The 18354-nt window shown below is 45.3% G+C and overlaps 1 protein-coding gene across 8 annotated transcripts in view; it reads left to right on the top strand.

The window, feature by feature from the left end:
- Positions 1-18146, top strand: part of MRTFB (myocardin related transcription factor B) — a 236981-nt gene extending 218835 nt beyond the window's left edge. For all 8 annotated transcript variants that reach the window (XM_019750669.3, XM_074322643.2, XM_074322641.2 and 5 more), the window contains 4 exons: positions 1975-2133; positions 2463-2600; positions 10540-10600; positions 12461-18146. In XM_019750669.3, the coding sequence (XP_019606228.3) occupies positions 1975-2133; positions 2463-2600; positions 10540-10600; positions 12461-12996 (894 nt within the window). In that variant the 3' untranslated portion in view covers positions 12997-18146. The remainder of the gene's footprint in view (positions 1-1974; positions 2134-2462; positions 2601-10539; positions 10601-12460) is intronic.
- The last annotated feature ends 208 nt before the right edge of the window (positions 18147-18354 follow it).

Below are 18354 nucleotides of genomic sequence, written 5' to 3'. Positions count from 1 at the left end.
TCACTTTCTTTCTCTGTCAGTTTCCTCATCTATAAAGTGATGGTGGTGATCTCTGTCTGGCTCAGTGTCCTCTACCCAAGTTCCCACCTGAAAGTTCAGATGTTTAAATAGCCCCCAAAGTTACCAAAATTCCCACTTATCCAGCAGGTGGCGTTGTGTGTACACCTCCTTGCCAGAAAAATCTTAAGGCCTCAAAAATAGGTCTTACTATTTTAAACCTTGAGAACGGTTAGTCCCCGAGTTTTCATCTTCAACATAAAAGAACCTGGATATCAGGTGTACTTGTAGATGCCCCCCAGGGTGGTGTGAGCTGTCTGCTATGACACCTTGAGGGGCACACAGAAACAACTTCTCGGCCATCAGTGGTCACACCAGCACCCACGCTCTCTTGGACCCTCCTCAGAGATGCAGGGAGCAAGGAGTTCTTGCATTTTACTTCATCTGGGCTCAAAGTAACATTTTAGTGTAGTGATAAGCTTAGTGAACGTTCAAATGTTAAGACAGTTTTGTTTTAGGGAAGAGAAACAGTATATAGCCAGGATAATAAGGGCTTATTCATTAAGTCTCCAAATACTAGAATTAGGAATCATTACTTCCAATTTAAAGGAAGAATTTTTTTACCAAATACAAGGAAATTCACCTTTGCAAAGAGTACACTTACAGAACTCATCACCCACAGTTGTATTGTTCACAGTGATGTAAGAACACACATGTATACTTTCATGCTTAAAAAATGTTTATATTTATAGTAAAAATATAGGGGATAAAATTTTTACTTTCAGGATACTAGTGGCATGAAGTATAGTAAGTATTTTTATAAGCAAATCAGTTCTGTGAAATACAGTTAAATATCATGGCCATACTTTGTAAAAGGCCCTAAAACTTCTGGCTCTTGCTGCGGCCTAAACAAAACACTTTGTGGTTCCACAGGACGAGGTGCTCCCCTCTGCCTGACAGAGCAGAAGACGGCTTCTTGGAAGGGCGCAGACTGTAAATGGGGCCCTGTTAGGATTTGGACAAATTTTCAAGAAACTAGAAAACTGAGTGTGGCCACAGTATGTGTAGCCTTTTGGGGAGGATGGAAAAGGGGGCCGGGTAGGAAGGAAGTTTGCACACCAGCCAAAGACTGGGATTTTACCCCAAAGGCAGCGGAGCCAGTGAGCGTGGGGGCTCCGTCGGGTGTGTGCCGAGGCTCACCGCGGTGGAGGCAGGCAGGTGAGGGCACATTCCAGGGAGAGGTGGTAAGGACCTGGAGCAGGACAGCAGAGAACAGGCCTGACTGAAGAGGCTTTTCTAAGAAGTGGAAGCAGTGGGGGGAGAAGGCAGGCTGGACTGATGGCTCCACTTCCTAAAGTTTAAATCGCACAACCAGGATTTACTTTGCCTCGAAGCCTGGGGGTGGAGAGAAGAAAGGAGGAAATTTAGTTTGGAATATATTCAATGTGCAATGTCCCAAATTTATGTTTGTAAATGTTGTAAGTGTGGCCTGGCAGTTGGGAGCAAGGCTGGAAGAGAGGTGGGCTTGGGGATTATCAGATTAATCGTGAACATTAAATAAAGCCAGGAGAGGAGACGAGATCACCCTAGTGAGGAATGTTACCAACTCAGCTGTCACAAGGAAAATGCCACTGAGCAAATGCTGCTTTCCCACAAAGCACTGCCCCACTGCCATCAAAGACGGGCCACTGAGTAAAGGGACCACTGATGGAAGATCCGGGGGCAGATGTGGCTGCGGGCCACCTGGTAGTTCTGTGAAAAGCCAGCCCACTCGTGTATGTGTGTGTTTACGCTCTGGCTGCCTCTGCCTGCAGCGGGAGACGTGAGCGATCACCAGAGACCACACGGCCCGCAGACCCTAAACTATATACTCTGTGGCCCTTTGTAGAAATCGTTTGCCAACGTGTTTGAAATATGGTTTCCTTTAGTAGGAAAAATCAAAGAACATACTGATGGGAAGGCATTTCCCCACTGCAGGTGTTTGCAAACTCGGCGGCCGCTCCAGCTGTCCCGTATCAGAGACCACCCGCCCCGGCAGGCCCCCAGCCCTTCACTAACAAGGCCCCCAGCAGCGCTCTCCAGTCCAGAAGCGTGGCCCTGCCACCCCTGCAGAACGGGCCGAAGCCTGCCAGCAAGGTCGGTAGTCCTGTGGGGACTGCAGTGACACGCTTCCTGGGTGGCCGGGTGCAGAGCCCGCAGCGTTAGGCTTGGGGCCACTGAGGATCCGCATTCATGGGGGAAGTAGCCGGAAATACCCTGCTGACCGCTGTTAGGGGCGGCTTGGCCGGCATTACAGTGACGATGCCCACCTGTGCCGTCAGCCTCATAGCTCTTAGGTCGGAAGCCTCGGTGGCTTAGGAATCCCGTGGTTTGGCCACCGCGTAAGGAACGGTAGGGCTGAGCCCGGCCAGGCCACGAGGAAGCTTACTGCCCACAGCTGACATGTGCTCCTCTGTTTGTCACAGCCTAGTTCGCCCCCTCCACCCCAGCAGTTTGTCGTCCAGCACGCTCTGTTTGGGAGCCCCATCCCCAAGACGAAAGACCCTCCCCGCTACGAGGAGGCCATCAAGCAGACGCGCAGCGCCCAGGCCTCCCTCCCAGAGGTAAGTGAGGGCCTGGCCTCGGGTGCCTGCATTGAATTGAATCCCTTTTCTGACTTGCCTTAGTAGAAGCACGTTTCATAGGAGCCTTCTTTTCATTTTATATGCAATTTAAAATCAAAATGTCCTTTACTGTGAACACTCCAACTTCCAAACAGATTTCAGCAGCTCTAACCTGCAGTTACTCAAATTCCGGGTTCACCGTTTAAGGTTTTCTGTGGGGCCTGGGCTGGCTCATTTAGGACAGAGGTGATTGTTACACAGGTCCTTTTTCTGCTACATAAACTCCTCCCCCTATGTGACACCTTGCTAGTCATGGAAAATGAAGACAAATCTCAGCACTGACCAGGTCTCCTAAATGCTCATAGATTCAGAGAGATGTTGGTACGTCTAAAGTTTTGAAACAGTCTGCTGTCAGCTTTTCCTTCAAGGGAAGTGCTACCACGCTCCTGAAGAGCTTGTCACTAATGTGTCACTTAACATTTCTGTTTGCATAACTTGTTTTCTAATTATAAAAATGTGGATTCATTTAGAAAATTTGGAAATCCCAGGAAAGTGCAATAGAAAAACAATCACCAGTGGTCCCAAAGTCCTTCTATTAACATTCTGCTATATATATTAGTCCATTTTTATGTCCTTAGAATTTTTAAAAATATATTTGGGAAACTACGACGTAATTTTTAAAATGTTTATTGAATGGGCTAGGTACAGTACTCATTTTGTTTCGTTTTTTCATTGAATGTGTACAAGTTTTCGTAAATTCTTACCTTCCCACCCCCTCACCTTTGGCAGCCATTAGCTTATTCTCTGTATCTGTTTATTTTTAAGATTCCACATATAAGGGAGATCATACAGTATTTGACTTGTCTGAGTGGGAGAAGAGAAGGGAAGGGAGAACGGATGGGACAAGAGATGAAGGGAAAGTAGAACAGAAAGAGGGGGAGGTGGCGGGGAAGCAAAATGCTCCCAAGAAGGGCCGTTTTTACTTTTCAGTGACACTTGACCTACATTATTACACTGCTTTCAGGTGTGTGACACTGCCTGCACATTTATATAACTTACAAAGTGACCACCCTGAGAAGGGCAGTTCTGCAGCTTATTTCATACAGTAGGGTCAAAGAAGAGATGTAAGGAGGGTTAGGTGACATCCACCGGGGGTAGATGAAGGGGACAGACAGGAGGCGGCGTAGCGGGGAAATCTCTGCGTTGCACTGAAGGCACAGGGGAGAAACACATACCTCGTTTACATGGTGGGTTCAGGGCACTTAACAACGTTCACAGCACGTAGTGATTGCATGTGGGGAGCAAGGTAGCAGCCGGGGGTTCTGTGGCCTCCTCTGTGGCCTCTTCCGGTGCTTGTGCCTTCGAGGAGAAAAGAACATGGATGTGTTATCCTAGAGGCATAAAAACAACAGCCAGGGCTCACTTGCAGTAAACACTGACCTTACAGGCCTGGGAGGCGGCGACCGCTCTGAGCTGCCCAGTTAGGAAGTTGTGATGAGACCATCTTCCTCGTTACTTTCGGTCTCTGAGTTTGTCGGGCCTGCTGTGTGGTCCCCTGAGCTTGTCAGGTTTATGGCATAGCCCCCTTTTTGTTCAAGAAAGGAGGGAGGGAGGGAGGGAAGAAAGAATGGGAGGGATGAGAAAAAGTTATTGGACAAGCTGAATTACAAAAATCACCTTCAGTTGTGATGGTCTGTGATGTTTCCTCTTAGCCATGATTAAAAGAATGAAAAGTACTGCTCAAATGTTACATGAAGTGTTAGTAAACATAACTCAGAAATTAGCTGTGACACTGGAAGCTTGGGCTCCAAAGCCAGGCCTGGCTAAGCCACAGGTCCAGCTTCAGAGGCAGCAGCTAGTGGTGTCCCTGTGGTACGTCCCGTCTAGCCCGGGTCTCAGCCGCCCGCCCCAGGCCGTCTCTGTCCCGACTGCCCCTCACCGCCCCTGCTGCGGTGCGAATGAACACGCAGAGGGACGAGGACTGTCCTCGCCAGCTGGCAGAGCTGCCACTCCTCTCTAGCCCATGCAGGCAGTTTCAAAAGAAGGGCTCAGGCCATCGTCAGAACCGGACCTGGCCGCCCGTGGTGAGCTGTCACACTGGGCCTGTGCAGCCAGCACGGGGCGGGATTTCCTGCAGTGGTCTGACCTCACAGCAGCCCCCAGGCAACGAATGACAGGCGGTCTGCATCCTACACTCCGAGGCTTCCTCAGATTCAGGCATGTGGGAGCGGCAGCACTCTTCTTACAGGCAGGCCCCAGCTTGTAATTTGTCCCCACCTCACCCCCTCATTAACCATGTAGTTCATAATGTACAGCCCAAACTGGGGGGAAAAAAATCCGAATCTCACCTAGTCATTGACGTGATTTTCCAGAGGGAGACTGAGCCAAGGGACAGTGGCATTGTGGTGGTGGCCCAGGCTCCCAGTGAGCTGCTTCGGGTTCGAGGGCAGCTGTCTCCTCAGCGGCTGCGACCTCAGGGCAAGTTCCTCATCTCTGAGCGCGTTTCATCTCTAAGCCACTCTTCTTTACCTACCACACAGGGTGTTGTAAGAATTAGTGTGTTTTCAAACATCTTGTACTGGGTCTTGCAGTTTTGGTGGCTCAAAAAGTAGTAGCTATTATCGTTATGGTGATGACGCTTATTATGGAAATATGTAGAGAGCCAATATTCTCAGATTGAAATGGTTCGAGTTAATCCTGAGGAAAAAATATATATTGAGAGGTGAAAATTGGCGACTGATGGTATGGAGAATGCGCAGCATTTGGAGGGAAAAAAATATGAATTATTTGCGTTCTGACAGCAGCACTTGCTTTCTTAGAGGGGTGGGGCCAGGATGAGTCAGTCAGAACATCCAGTTCTTTGTACCATATGCGTAACATGGGCGTGGGGATGGGCTACTGGTCCTGGGAGGCACCACAGGGAGAAGAGGTAGGGGAGCGTTACTATACGCCAGGGTGTTGTGTCGTACGATGACGTGCCTTCAAATCCTGTCCTCTTTTGAGCCCCTCTTGCCCATTGATCTCGGGTTAGCATGCTACTTCTTCCTAGCACACAGTAGGTGCTCTGTAGAGGAAATCCCACCCTACTACTCTCGTGGCAACAGTTACAGGCTTTTGCTCAGATGCTCTTACCCCTCCCACCCCAACCTCGCCGCTGGGCACGAAAAACTAACAGAATCAAATACTTGTTCCAAGTACAGTGGTACCTCTGTTTTCGAATGTCTCTGTTGATGAACATTTTGGTTTACGGATGCCGTAAAATTCATGCTAAATTTGCAGTTTTAGGGGTTGACTTTAAAAGTCTGGAACGGATTAATCCATTTTGAATTACTTTCTATGGGGAAACCGTGCCTCGGTTTTTGAACACTTCAGAACGGTCTTTCGGAAGGGCTTATGTTCGAAAACCGAGGTCCACTGTAGTTGCACTGCTGTGTGCCATGACATAAACAGTAATTGTAGACAGTGTTTCTGGCCTTTTCTGTGCATGGAAATACATGGGAGAACTTTCTAAAACTACATATTCCTGAATCCCTGTTCTAATGAACAGTTTCTAGAAATCATTTTTAACACATTTTCCATGTGATTGTGGGAAAGGCTTACGGCCTGTCAGTATGGAGGCAGGACCAGTGGCTGGAGTGGGGGAAGACCACGCCTACTGGCCCATCTCCTGAAGGGTGAGCAGCTGCTGCTCCAGCCTCCTCCACAGAGCTGATCGTTTTGGTGAAACAACATTCAGGTCTATTTCAGTTGGCTGACTGCAGCACCCCACCTTCCCTTCACCCAAATCTTTACGCCTTGACCAGTACCCCTGTACTGGTTAACCCACCTTTCTTTGTTCTTGGTAGTCTTCCTCACCCCCTCCCCCTGCCTCACCTGGCCAACTTAACATCTGTTCCAGGTATCGTCTTGGGCAGATTTACCCCGAGACCTTCCCAGCAAAGCTCGAGCCTTCCTCTGGCATCTCAGTACTTATTACAGAAGCGAGTTCAGATCAGGGCTTTGCATGTTTTCTTTCTATTAGATGGTGACTTCTTGCAAGATATTGATGACATCTGATTTATTTCTGGACCCACAGCTCCTCCCAGATGTAGATGACATTCTGTCTTAGATGCCCTTTGTTCACCATCTCTCCTCTTTCCTCAGTGGAAATACACCAAAAACTCAATCTCCCCACCTTTTCTCCTCCACCTCTCTGCCGTTCTTTCCCCACCTCCTTTCCCTTCCTCTCCTGGAGTGCACTGCACACCCTGGAGGTCAAAATCAGGGGAGAAGCCATTGTGGAATAAGAACATGGCAGTGGCTCTGCTCAGATCTTTGATTACTATTCACTCGGGCTGCTGGAAAGAAGAAGAAAGCTGAAGCTTTCTTTTAAAAAGGATTAACATTTCTGCCAACACCCATCAGCTTATAAAAATTCAAACACAGGAGATCACAAATGTCACATATGAATCATGTCTGAAGGAAAAGGGAAGAAAGGAACTCCATTTCGTTTCTGGGTGGCAGTGGCCCTTAGATGTGGTGCTTGATTCCTGAATTTGCAGGCAAGAGGCCACCCGCTTTCCCCATCCCGCGTTCCTAGGGGAGCCCCCAATCTCTGCTTAGCGTTGTTATGGGTACTGACAACATAGTGCCATTGTCTCCCAATGGACGGGCAATTTCAGGACCTCAGGGAAGGAATTTGTGGCTGTGATTTAATGGTGCTAATGAGGCGAGATGGGACCATCCACAGGTGAGAGCAGCTGAAACCCTGACTCAGTCCTGGGATGCCTTTTTTTCCAGACACTCTGTAAAAGAGAGTACCTTTCAGATCTGCTTGGCACACGCCTCTCTGCTCGGGGATGGGTGCCTAGCCTACAAATCTGGGCTCATTTTTCCTTTCAGAAAGAGGAAGAATGGGGATCACTTTAGATTTCTGGCTTGTTTGATGGATTGATCAAATTCACAGTCCACATTTGTGCACAGAAAGGAACTCCCTCACTTAACTGTTAAGGATGGACAATAGGTGCCAAGACATTTTATTACAACAGTTTGGTACGTGCCTTTCATCCACACTTGTTGACAGCATAATGAGCATGGATGGACGCACCTCAGGAAGTAAAGTCTGGCCTGGACCTGAACCAGGATGGCAGATGCTTATCAGAATCTTTTGGGAGCCATCCAAGCTCCTCGCATGTCAGGAGCTGAAAGGAACCCCTTTCCTCAGGAGCTTCCAGGCATTTGTGGTAAGATCCTGACAAAGGCAAGAACAGGTTTATCTCAGTGTGTTTTGGCCCTTCCCCCAAGCTTTACAGCACCTCTCTCTAAAGATGCCGTCCAGAGGCTGGGTGCAGTTTCCCTCCTGGGCCTCTGAAAAGCCGAGTCTAGATAAAGACCACATAATGAAACACAGAAGCATTACCTGTAGTGTGGGTAGTGACTGAGGTGGTGTCTTCTTTCCATGTCTGTCTTATTTGTATCCTTCTTAACAAATCCAGATGCCACACTTTGGGCTTTGGATATAAATCAATTTCATTTTGCTTTTTTAGCTCCTTTTTAAAAAATTGACAGTTTTGATTATTTTTTCCCCCGGTGGTTTGAGTGTTATTTCTTTCTGCATATCTAAAATTCAGTTAGCTTTGGCTACGTGATTATGTGCCTCAACTGACAAGATTCCTCAGTAACAGAGACACCTGGCATGCATATAATGAATGCTCTAGAATCACTGGCCAGAGAATAACTGAGGGAACATGTATGTGATGCAGTCCCACACTGAGCCATTGATTATGAGCCTCAAGAGCCCAGAAATAAACCCACGCCTATGTGGTCAATCTATGACAAAGGAAGCAAGAATATACAATGGGGGGAAGTAGTCTCTTCAATAAGTGATGTTTAGAAAACTGGATACATGCAAAAAAATGGAGCTAGATCACTTTCTTACACTATATGCAAAAATAAACAAAAAAATGGATTAAAGACTTAAATGGAAAACTTAAAACCATAGAACTCCTAGAAGAAAACAGACAGTAAACTCTCTGACATTACTCTTAGTGATATTTTTTTAGATGTCTCCTCGGGCAAGGGAAAAGAAAAAACAAATGGGACTATACCAAACTAAAAAGTTTTGTACAGCAAAGGAAACCAACAAAATGCAAAGACAACCTACTGGATGGGAGAAGATATTCGTCAATGATACATCCAATAAGGGGTTAATATCCAATATATAAGGAATTCATAAACTTATCACCAAAAAGCCAAACAATCTAACAAATGGGCAGAGGACCTGAACAGACATTTCTCCAAAGAGGACATACAGATGCCAACAGACATACGGAAAATGCTCAGCATCACTGATCATCAGGGAAATGCAAATTAAAACCACAATGAGATAACACTTCACAGCAGTCAGAATGATCATCATCAATAAATCAACAAACAAGTGTTGGTGAGGATGTGGAGAAAAGGGAGCCCTCGTGCACTGTTGGTGGGATTTCAGATTGGTGCAGCCACTATGGAAAGCAGTATGGAGGTTCCTCAAAAAATTAAAAATAAAACTACCTTATGACCCAGCAATTCCACTCCTGGGTATTTACCTGAAGAAACCCAAAACACTAATTTGAAAAGATATATTCACCCTATGTTCACTGCAGCGCTATTCACAATAGACAAGATATGGAAGCAACCTAAGTGGCCATCAGGAGACACCTGGATAAAGAAGATGTGGCATACAGATACAATGGACTGGTACTCAGCAATAAAAAGAATGAAATCTTGCTATTTGTGACAACATGGATGGGCCTAGAGGGCATTATGCTAAGTGAAATAAGACAGACAGTGAAAGACAAATACCATATGATTTCATTTATATGTAGAATCTAAAACAAACGAACAAACAAAACTCCAGATACAGAGAACAAACTAATGGTTGCCAGGGGTTTGGGGGCAGGAGGCTGGGTGAAAAAGAGGAAGGGATTAAGAAGTACAAATTGCCACAGGAAGTATAAAAGAGTCACAGGAATATAAAATACAGCAGAGGGAATATAATCAGTAATACTGTGATAACTGTGCATGATAGCAGATCAGTGAGAGAAATGTCTAACCACTATGTTGTACCCCTGAAACTAATATAATATTGTATGACAACTGTAATTGAATGATAAATAATTTGTAAACAGTCATTTCTGTATTTATGGAAAGAAAAGAAACCATATGTCTGTACAAAGACTTGTACACAAATGCTCACAGCAACTTTATTTGTAATAGCCGAAAACTAGAAACAACCCAAACTGGTATTTCCTTACAAGGAAAATCTTCTCAGCAATAGAAAGGAGTGAACTATTTCTAAGATATACTGTACAACGTGGATAAATCTCAAAATTATATTCAGTGAAAGAAGCTACCCCTTCCCCCCAGAAATGAGTACATACTATATGAATCCATTTATATAAAACTCTAGAAAATGTAAACTAATCCAGGATGAGGGAAGCATTATTACAAAGGCGCCTGAGGAAACTAGGAGCACTGGATACATTCTTTACCTTGACTTTGTTGACAGTCCCATGGGTGAATGCGTACCTCAGAACTCGTCAAATTGTCTACTTCATAAAAGTGCAGTTTACTGTCTGTAAGTAAGGCTACTCTCAATTAAAGCTGAAACATAGCATGCTCACTTATCCGTACTTTGTATTTGTACCTACACGCAAATGAGTAAAGACATTTTTAAAAGAAAGTATAGAAACCTCTCAAAATGCAATCAGTGTCCCCAGCTGGGCTGGGTACTAGCCCCATTCTTGCTGTCAATTAACCAGCTGTGATACTTTGAATAAATGGTGTAACTTTTCAGGGGGACCTCAAAGTTACCACGATTAGAACGAGCCGTCCTGTAAGGCCCCTTAGTGCTCCCAGGTGCCTGGCGCCCAGGTTTGTGTGAAAGCAAGCTGACCTGGCTTCTGCTCTGTTGCAGGTCTCCAGCGCCCACAGCCAGCAGATGGACGACCTCTTCGACATCCTCATCAAGAGCGGAGGTGGGTCCCATCGCCCCACCGCGCCCCTCTCCTCAGCACAAGAGCTTTCCTATGCAGCTCACGCATTCTAACTCACTGCAGTTACTGTGTAAAAATCTGTTCAAGTGAGGCCATTAAAACAACTTATACTTGGAGGAAAAGCCATTGTTTCAGGTTAAAAAAGTGAGACAATGTTAGATTTACCCATAGATATACACCGCTGAAAAAAAACCCATCTCAAAATAGCAAAGTAGAACCCGATTTAAATGCCACACTGAAAAACCTCAAACTTGTTCTGTATGTTGTATCATTCACTGGGGATGGGATAAAAACATCCCAATTCATGAGTTCATTTTGTAACAACCAAGTTGCCTAGCTTGGATTCTAGTAACTTTGTTAAAAGGGATAAGGGATGTAAACCACACATACACACACCATCAAGGAGCTCTCTGCCTCATTACATATCTTGAAAAATAAGTATAAAATCAGTATTTCAAAAATGCAAATGCTATTTTGGAATATTTATTCTTAAATTTCCCTAATGAAAAGGGTCTTATTGTGATTTTTTAATAGTCATAAAATCTCTCCACTCATACCAGGTACTATTTGATTTGGAGTTTAATGACCTTGTTGTAATGTTTGATATTGGACTACAGATCTCCATGTGCGAACAGCATTTTTTTTTTTTTTTGCTAAGAACTATATTGACCTTGCAAAATAATTTAAACTCAGAAAAATAGATATTCCATACTCTGAATTTAAGATTTTAAAAAATGCTTTTTACCAAATGTGAAAATAAGACTTTTTAAAGTGATTTAAAAAAATAATTTTTACAGCCTAAACTTGGAAATTAAGATGTGACAAAGTTATCACACAAGTGAGTTATTTTCTAAAAGGAATGATTTTTTATGGCAAAGTATCCAATGAGTGTGTTATTTCATCTTATTGTAAATACCAGTAATGATGAGAACAGATTTAAATAGTTGAATATAAGACTAGTTACTTAGATTGCACTTTCAGCTTTCAAAACAATTCCAGAGATGACTACAGAGAACAGAAAGAACAAACTGTCCTAAAAACACACGCAGTACACACAGTGGACATTTCATATAGAGGAAGCAAATCTTCAGTTTTTTCTCACTTATTTACGCATCCCAACCATTGAATTGTAAGAGCTGTCATTAACTCCATTTTTCCTAGTGTATCTGCATGTAATAAAAACAAATCAGACCCATGAAAGTTACAAATATGTAACTAAGTGAACACTGGTATCTATAGCAAATGGTCCATTAATTTGCTGAATCTGGCAAGAAATAACACACAATTAGTGCTTATTAAGACATTTACCATCCTCAAGATTTTATATAGATTCAGAAAACAAGACCAGAAAAGGGAGCAAAATAAGGTGAGAAGAGCCACGTGTTAGCTGTGCTTTGTAGTGACGTAAGATGGCTAGAAGGGCACAGAGTTCAGCAGCAACAACAAAGCCTCCTCACGGTGTGAAGGGTGTGCCTCAGGCTGCACCCACTTGGGGTGCATCTCCACGCCCACCTGGGAGCGCCGTGCATCTGTGGAGGTACATCCGCGAGACAGTGTGGGATCAGGGGCCCTGTCTGAAGCATCTATAACTGCTTTTATTGCTTCCTCTTACTGAAAAGAATTGAACGCATATCAGAATGTCACAAACAAATGTTTATCTGTCTAACTAAAATGATCTGTCATCCAAGCGCTTATCAAGGACCAAAGACATTGTCTAAGATGCCTACCTCTAAGATGGACTGTGTATAAGTCACCGCAAAACAGCAAAATACTTGTCTGAGTAATTAGTAAGAATTGTAAATAGTAAATCTTTGCTTACTAACTACTTGCGTTATTTTGCAGAGATTTCCCTCCCCATAAAGGAAGAGCCTTCTCCTATTTCCAAAATGAGACCAGTGACGGCCAGCATCACCACAATGCCGGTCAGCACCGTGGTGTCCCGGCCACCACCGCAGGTGCAAATGGCACCACCCATATCCTTAGAGCCCATGAGCAGCTTATCTGCCAGCTTAGAGAACCAACTGGAAGCTTTCCTGGATGGAACTTTACCTTCAGCCAATGAAATTGCTCCGCTACAGAGCAGCAGTGAAGACAGGGAGCCCTTCTCTCTGATGCAGGAAATGCACAACGACCTGCTGAGTCACGCGAGCGTGCTGGACCATTCGCACTCGCCCATGGAGACGGCCGAGGCCCAGTTTGCTGCGAGTACTCCCTGCCTGTCACTGGACCTTTCTGACTCCAACTTGGACAACATGGAGTGGTTAGACATCACCATGCCCCCCTCGTCGTCGGGCCTCACTCCTCTCAGCGCCACTGCTCCCAGCATGTTCTCTGCTGACTTCCTAGATCCCCAAGACCTACCATTGCCATGGGACTAATGTCACAGACTTCTTGTCTCCCAGTTCATGAGGTTTAAGAGGATGAAGATGATTCTAGAAGGTCAGTTTAGAGACAGAGCCACTGTTGCAATTAAAATACACTGTCACAGAAAAAATGGATGGTCACAGCCTGGAAACCAAGTTGGAGACCATTTCACTGGCTCCAGCAGTGTCTGCAACCTGGCACAGCACCGGGCCTTCTGAAAAACCCCCGTCCAGGAAGACTCATCTGTGTCTCCAGACTCCAGTAACGAATGGAAAGTATCTTAGATAAAAACATACAGAAGAGTCACGCGCACAGGATAACGACACGAGGGTTCTCTGGTAATCAACTACATTCAAACCTCTGGGGTCACTTTCGGGCTCTGACTAAAAGGCAGACGGCTCCACTCAAAGCACCATTGCCGGTTTGTACGGCACATGCAGTTCCTAGGAAGGGCCTGAGCCCGGCCCGGTGCACAGCCAGAGCCCCGCCAGTCGGCGCCAGCTTCCAGCTGATGACTTTTGCTTCCATTCAGAAACCAGTGTAACTGTTTTGTGTTGCAGTTTATTTTATGATTCTGGGAATCTTACTTTAGATTTCCAAATTTAAATTTAAATGGAAGCTCTTTCACCACAAGCAGACAATTTCTACAAAATACTGTCATAACCAGTCCACTGTAAAAAGTCCAGGTCTATTGATAACACTGAAAATTCTATCCGCAACCCTCTGTGTTGATCAGATTGATTTAATGTGTAAAGAAGACATCTGTATGTCTACTCTGAAGTTGGGATTTGTACAGCCTGCACTGGGGTAAGGAATTGGGTAGCCCCAGTGGCCCTATTTCTCTCAATAACGCGCATATTTCTAGAGTACTTGAGCCACTTGTATTTCTGTATTTAAAGAATCACTGACTAGCTTTCAGGTAACCAGACCCATCTCAAAGAACCAAGAAAAGGCTTTAGCGTAAAACACTTTTCTGAGCTGGAGAGTTGCAAAGCGAGGGCAAGGGAGAGCCTGCCATTCCCAGTCCCAGGCTGGACTGTCACCAGGGTGGCCTCGGGCCCCAGCTCTGGCTGTCCCCTTCTCCATCGCTTATCCTGGTCACCATTTGACAGGCTTGTAACTGGATGTCATGCCCGAGCTCTCACTAGATTTTGAAAAACTGGAGGTTTTATTAGTTGTTTTTTATATAGACCAAAATTACCACATATTTGTTGAGTAGTTTAAGAATTTTCTAAAATGCCAACTATCACAGAATTTCCAAAATAATTTCAAACTAGTCATTTAAGTATATGACAAAATGTATATAACTGAAAAAAAACTTTGTATCTACCAAAAAGTGTGGAGGTTTTTATTAAATATTACTGTGCTCTCCACCTCACCTGTGTAAGCCCTCAGGTCAGGCTGGTTTCTCTGGGTCAGTATGTGCTGACCTCACAGTAATGTGCAAAGACAACCTGACCTGGTATTTGGAAAGAATTTGTGAATCATTTCTGGGCTTGTTTTTGCCTAAGTGCTGATCTGATTTCAAATTTTTATTGCAGTTTGTAAATTTCACTACATGTAAGAGAAGTCCGTTTTTCCAGAATTCAGTCGCCCAGAAACTGCAGCCCTGGTAACTGAAAGCGCCTGTGAATGTTTCAAGGCAGAGGCAGTTGTGCTCAGTGTGCTCTGTGGTGAGAACCCCGTTTCCCCAAAAATATGACCGGGTCTTATATTAATTCTTGCTCCAAAATACGCACTGGGGCTTACGTTCAGGGCATGTTCTCCTGAAAATAAATGCTAGAGCTGATTTTCCGGTTAGGTCTTATTTTCGGGGACACACGGTAGCTGAAGTGTTTAGAAATTGGTGATCCAGTAACTGCGGACCAGAACGCCACCATCTGACCAAGCCCAGCAGGAGTTATGCCTCCTGGGCGGGCCGCACACCTGGAGTCTCCAGGCAGGCTTCTGACCGAGGAAGGTCTTAGCGGTGGGGTTCTGGCCGGAGCTTATCTGGTCCCTAGACTCTGAGCATCTTCGTCCTTCAGACGGAAATGGCTTCCTAGCACTGTCAGTGTCAGTGGGATTGTAGGCGGCGACTGAACAGCCAGTGCTGCTGACTCTTGTTGAATAACTCTGTCTCCATCTTTCCGAGTTGTGTACATAGATCGTTTTATAGCCCTCAGCTCCCCTTAGTGCTTTTTAAAATAGGGCTTGAAATCTGCCCCAGAAGGCTGCTCTCCAAAGACACTCCCTGCAGGGCGCAGGATGCCATCTCCTGAGCCTGCCCTCTCCTCACACTATGTTGCGAGGTGCACACTTCACGTACCAGCGTTTCCTGTGAAAGGCAGGTACGGCGTCTCTAGTGACAGAGCCTACCAGCCACCACTCGCACCAGCCCCCGGGGCCCGCCCGTCCTGGCTGGAGCACTGAGCCTGGTCCGTGTGGGCTCGCCAGGGCCCCAGCACACGTTCCCGGTGCGAGTGAGGACAGACCACACGCAGCATGTGACGCGACCAAATGACACACCAACCAGGGGCCCTCTGACCTCACTCAGTGGGAAGGGGGAGTGTTTACTAAACAGGACTGTTCTGAGTGTTCCAGGGGAGTCCCACAGCCATTGAGCCCAGTTGGAACAGCTGGTTGCATGTGTGTAGCTTAGAGGTGGGACTGGTGTGTGTCATCCTGCAGAATATCCCATTGCCAAGGACACACCTCCTAGAAACGCATTGTCTCACATCCAGTCTTATCTCCCCCAATATTCCGCAAGCAGTAGAATCAAGCTTACCTTTCTAGTGTCTGTAGGCCTCAGGTCACGTTGTCGGGGTGAGATGAACAGCGAGTTACACCAAAGCTTCTCCAGAGTCTTTGGAAGTGGAGGGGTATGTGGTCACCTTGTACATTTCAGCAGTGCATGTACTAGAAACCCTTGGACAGAGTTACTGGTTCATGTTCTAGGGTTTTTCCTGAAATGTGCAATCTACTGTAGAGTATTTGCCACATATTTGTACATAGATGTATTCTGAGTTCAGAGTGTTTCTTGCTCAGATACTAGTTGTGTTTGTTTTATATGAATATTTTTATAATACTAAAGAGATCTATTTAAATTTCCTTTTAGAAAACTGCACGGTCCTGTGACCCATGTAACTGACACTTTTGTAAGTGCAGCTTAAGGACAGTGGCAAAGCCAGTGTGGTGCTGCTCCGCGCTGCCGCCCACTGAAGGCAGTCATGGCAGTGAGACAGCCGCCGCGCTGTGCCGTCAGCGGACAGAGCGCTGGAGCAGGAGCGTACTCCCCACTGTGTCAGCAAAGCTGACTCACGCTTCCTCCACCCTCAACCCCAGAGCATTCCAGGCCACATAGCTTTCTTCAGAGTCCTTCAGAATTCCCAGGCTGAAACCAGCCACAACAGCTGACAAAACAGCTGTCCCCACACATGATGGGACAGTCCTTCCACTGTCTGCAGACAGACGTGGCCGTAGGGAAGTGCCATGTTTGGTACACAGCGCACGCGGTCCCAGGGGCCGCCTGGGGCGAGCGTCGCCCACGCTGCTGTCAGATGGGGCGTGCGGACATTGTAGAGAACTTGGGGAGAACAGCCACTGGGTGTCCACCAGCACAGCAGCACAGGCCCATTTCACCACGTTCCCAGCTAACCCTCTGTTTTTGCCATCATCACTGCAAACAAGAATCCTGCCTACAGGCAAGGAAGCAGAATACCAAACAGACTGTCCACTGCCCTGAGGCCACAAAATTCGCCCAAATCATCAAAACAACATTAACTGGAAGGTCAGGTTTGTCAGAAGCACAGCTGTATTTGGAGAGCACCCTAACTGCACTTCACTCCTCTGTTAAGTGGCTTTGGTCAAAACTGGAAAATAACAATTCCCATGTAGTAATAACTCTTTTCAGATTTTCTGTGTCTTGCTCAGTGACCTTTCCAGGCTACGTTTTTATGTGTGAAGTGACTGTCCGCATGGCAATAAGCAGGTCTACATACGTGTTTTCCCCGTTCTCCCTTTCTTTCAGTATTTGACGAAATGCACCACTGTAAAGGGAGGGTTTCTACCAGAAATCTGTGGTTTGAGGCCTATAATTCAAAAAGCTGCACATGTTTACAAAAGCGCTCTTACCCTCCACACGAACACATTGCTCTGTGACTCATTACTGAAAAATGTCACAACTTTGTGACTACAGGATGGCAATCTCAGATCTACAAGGTGCTGTCTGGAATCAGATAAAATCTGTCATTGGCGGTAAGACCCAGCTGTGGTGTTTAACAGAGCTTTGTGCCAACCAACACTAAGACAAAGCTTTAACTGAGGTCATAGACTCACCGAGACTCCTAACAATTACCTCTCTACATTGTGCTGTAAGAAAACCTGCTGATCTGGTAGGAGGAAGAAGCATTTAGGAAAGGGTTTAGTATCGACCTAACGTACTTAACCTCAAGTAACCAACAGTAATGCAAACTTGCTTTAAAGGAACCAAAGGCATTGCCAAGTATTTGCCAAAAGGAGGAGGCACTTTTTATTTAACATTTGAGACTAATGAGATCTCAAAAATCAGTCCCAAAAGGTATTACCCACTTAAGGTTATAATTTTCACAAAGATGTAGATATTTCACTATTGTTTTCATGTAAAATAGTATAGATTTGTTTTGTTGGTTTAGAAATAGTACATATTTAGTAGTAATGCAAAGGTTTTTCCTTTCTACGTACAAATTAGTTTTCTTCTTTTCCTGCTTGCAATAGAAATGCAACGTGATAGGTGTTTCTCTTCTTATTTTCATTGTCACATTACGTCTTAGCATCTCACTTTATGAAAAAAAGGAGAAAGATACCAGTCTACAGAGCCCTGCTTATTCCAGTGCTCGTTTAAGAAACAAAATATTATGGCAATCGGGGGTCCATTCAGGTATTGCCTTTATGTTGTTTTTTAAAAGAAAAACCATGATGCCTTTGTATTTGCTGTTTGTACCCCTGAGATCAATTCCATATCATGTTTGAAGGCCATACATTTTGCACATGTACTGTACATAGGTAATGCATACTGTATTTTTATATGTGTGCACATTTATCAGATCTTTTGTACATAGTGGCAGTATTGTAGCTGATCGGAAAATGTTTGATATCTCAGCAATTTTGCATTTTTGTGTCTCAAATAAAAAAACATTTTGATGTATTATGATTCTTGCTATGCAGAGAAAAGAGTGACCTCAGGGTCAGGATTGCCACAGTAACCGGTGGAGGGTGGGGGAGGATTTGGAAGGAGGCCCCACCTTGCCCCAGGTCCAGGACCCTGGGATATAGACTAGAAACAGGCACTAGCTGAACTTGACCTTGACAAGATTTACACCAAAATCATGTTCCTTCTTCCACAGTCTTAAGGA

This window comes from Rhinolophus sinicus, chromosome 10 (genome assembly GCF_057876585.1).
Source record: "Rhinolophus sinicus isolate RSI-liver-muscle chromosome 10, RSI-T2T, whole genome shotgun sequence".
Classification (NCBI taxonomy): domain Eukaryota; kingdom Metazoa; phylum Chordata; class Mammalia; order Chiroptera; family Rhinolophidae; genus Rhinolophus; species Rhinolophus sinicus.
This window is presented reverse-complemented; position numbering and strand designations above follow the sequence as displayed.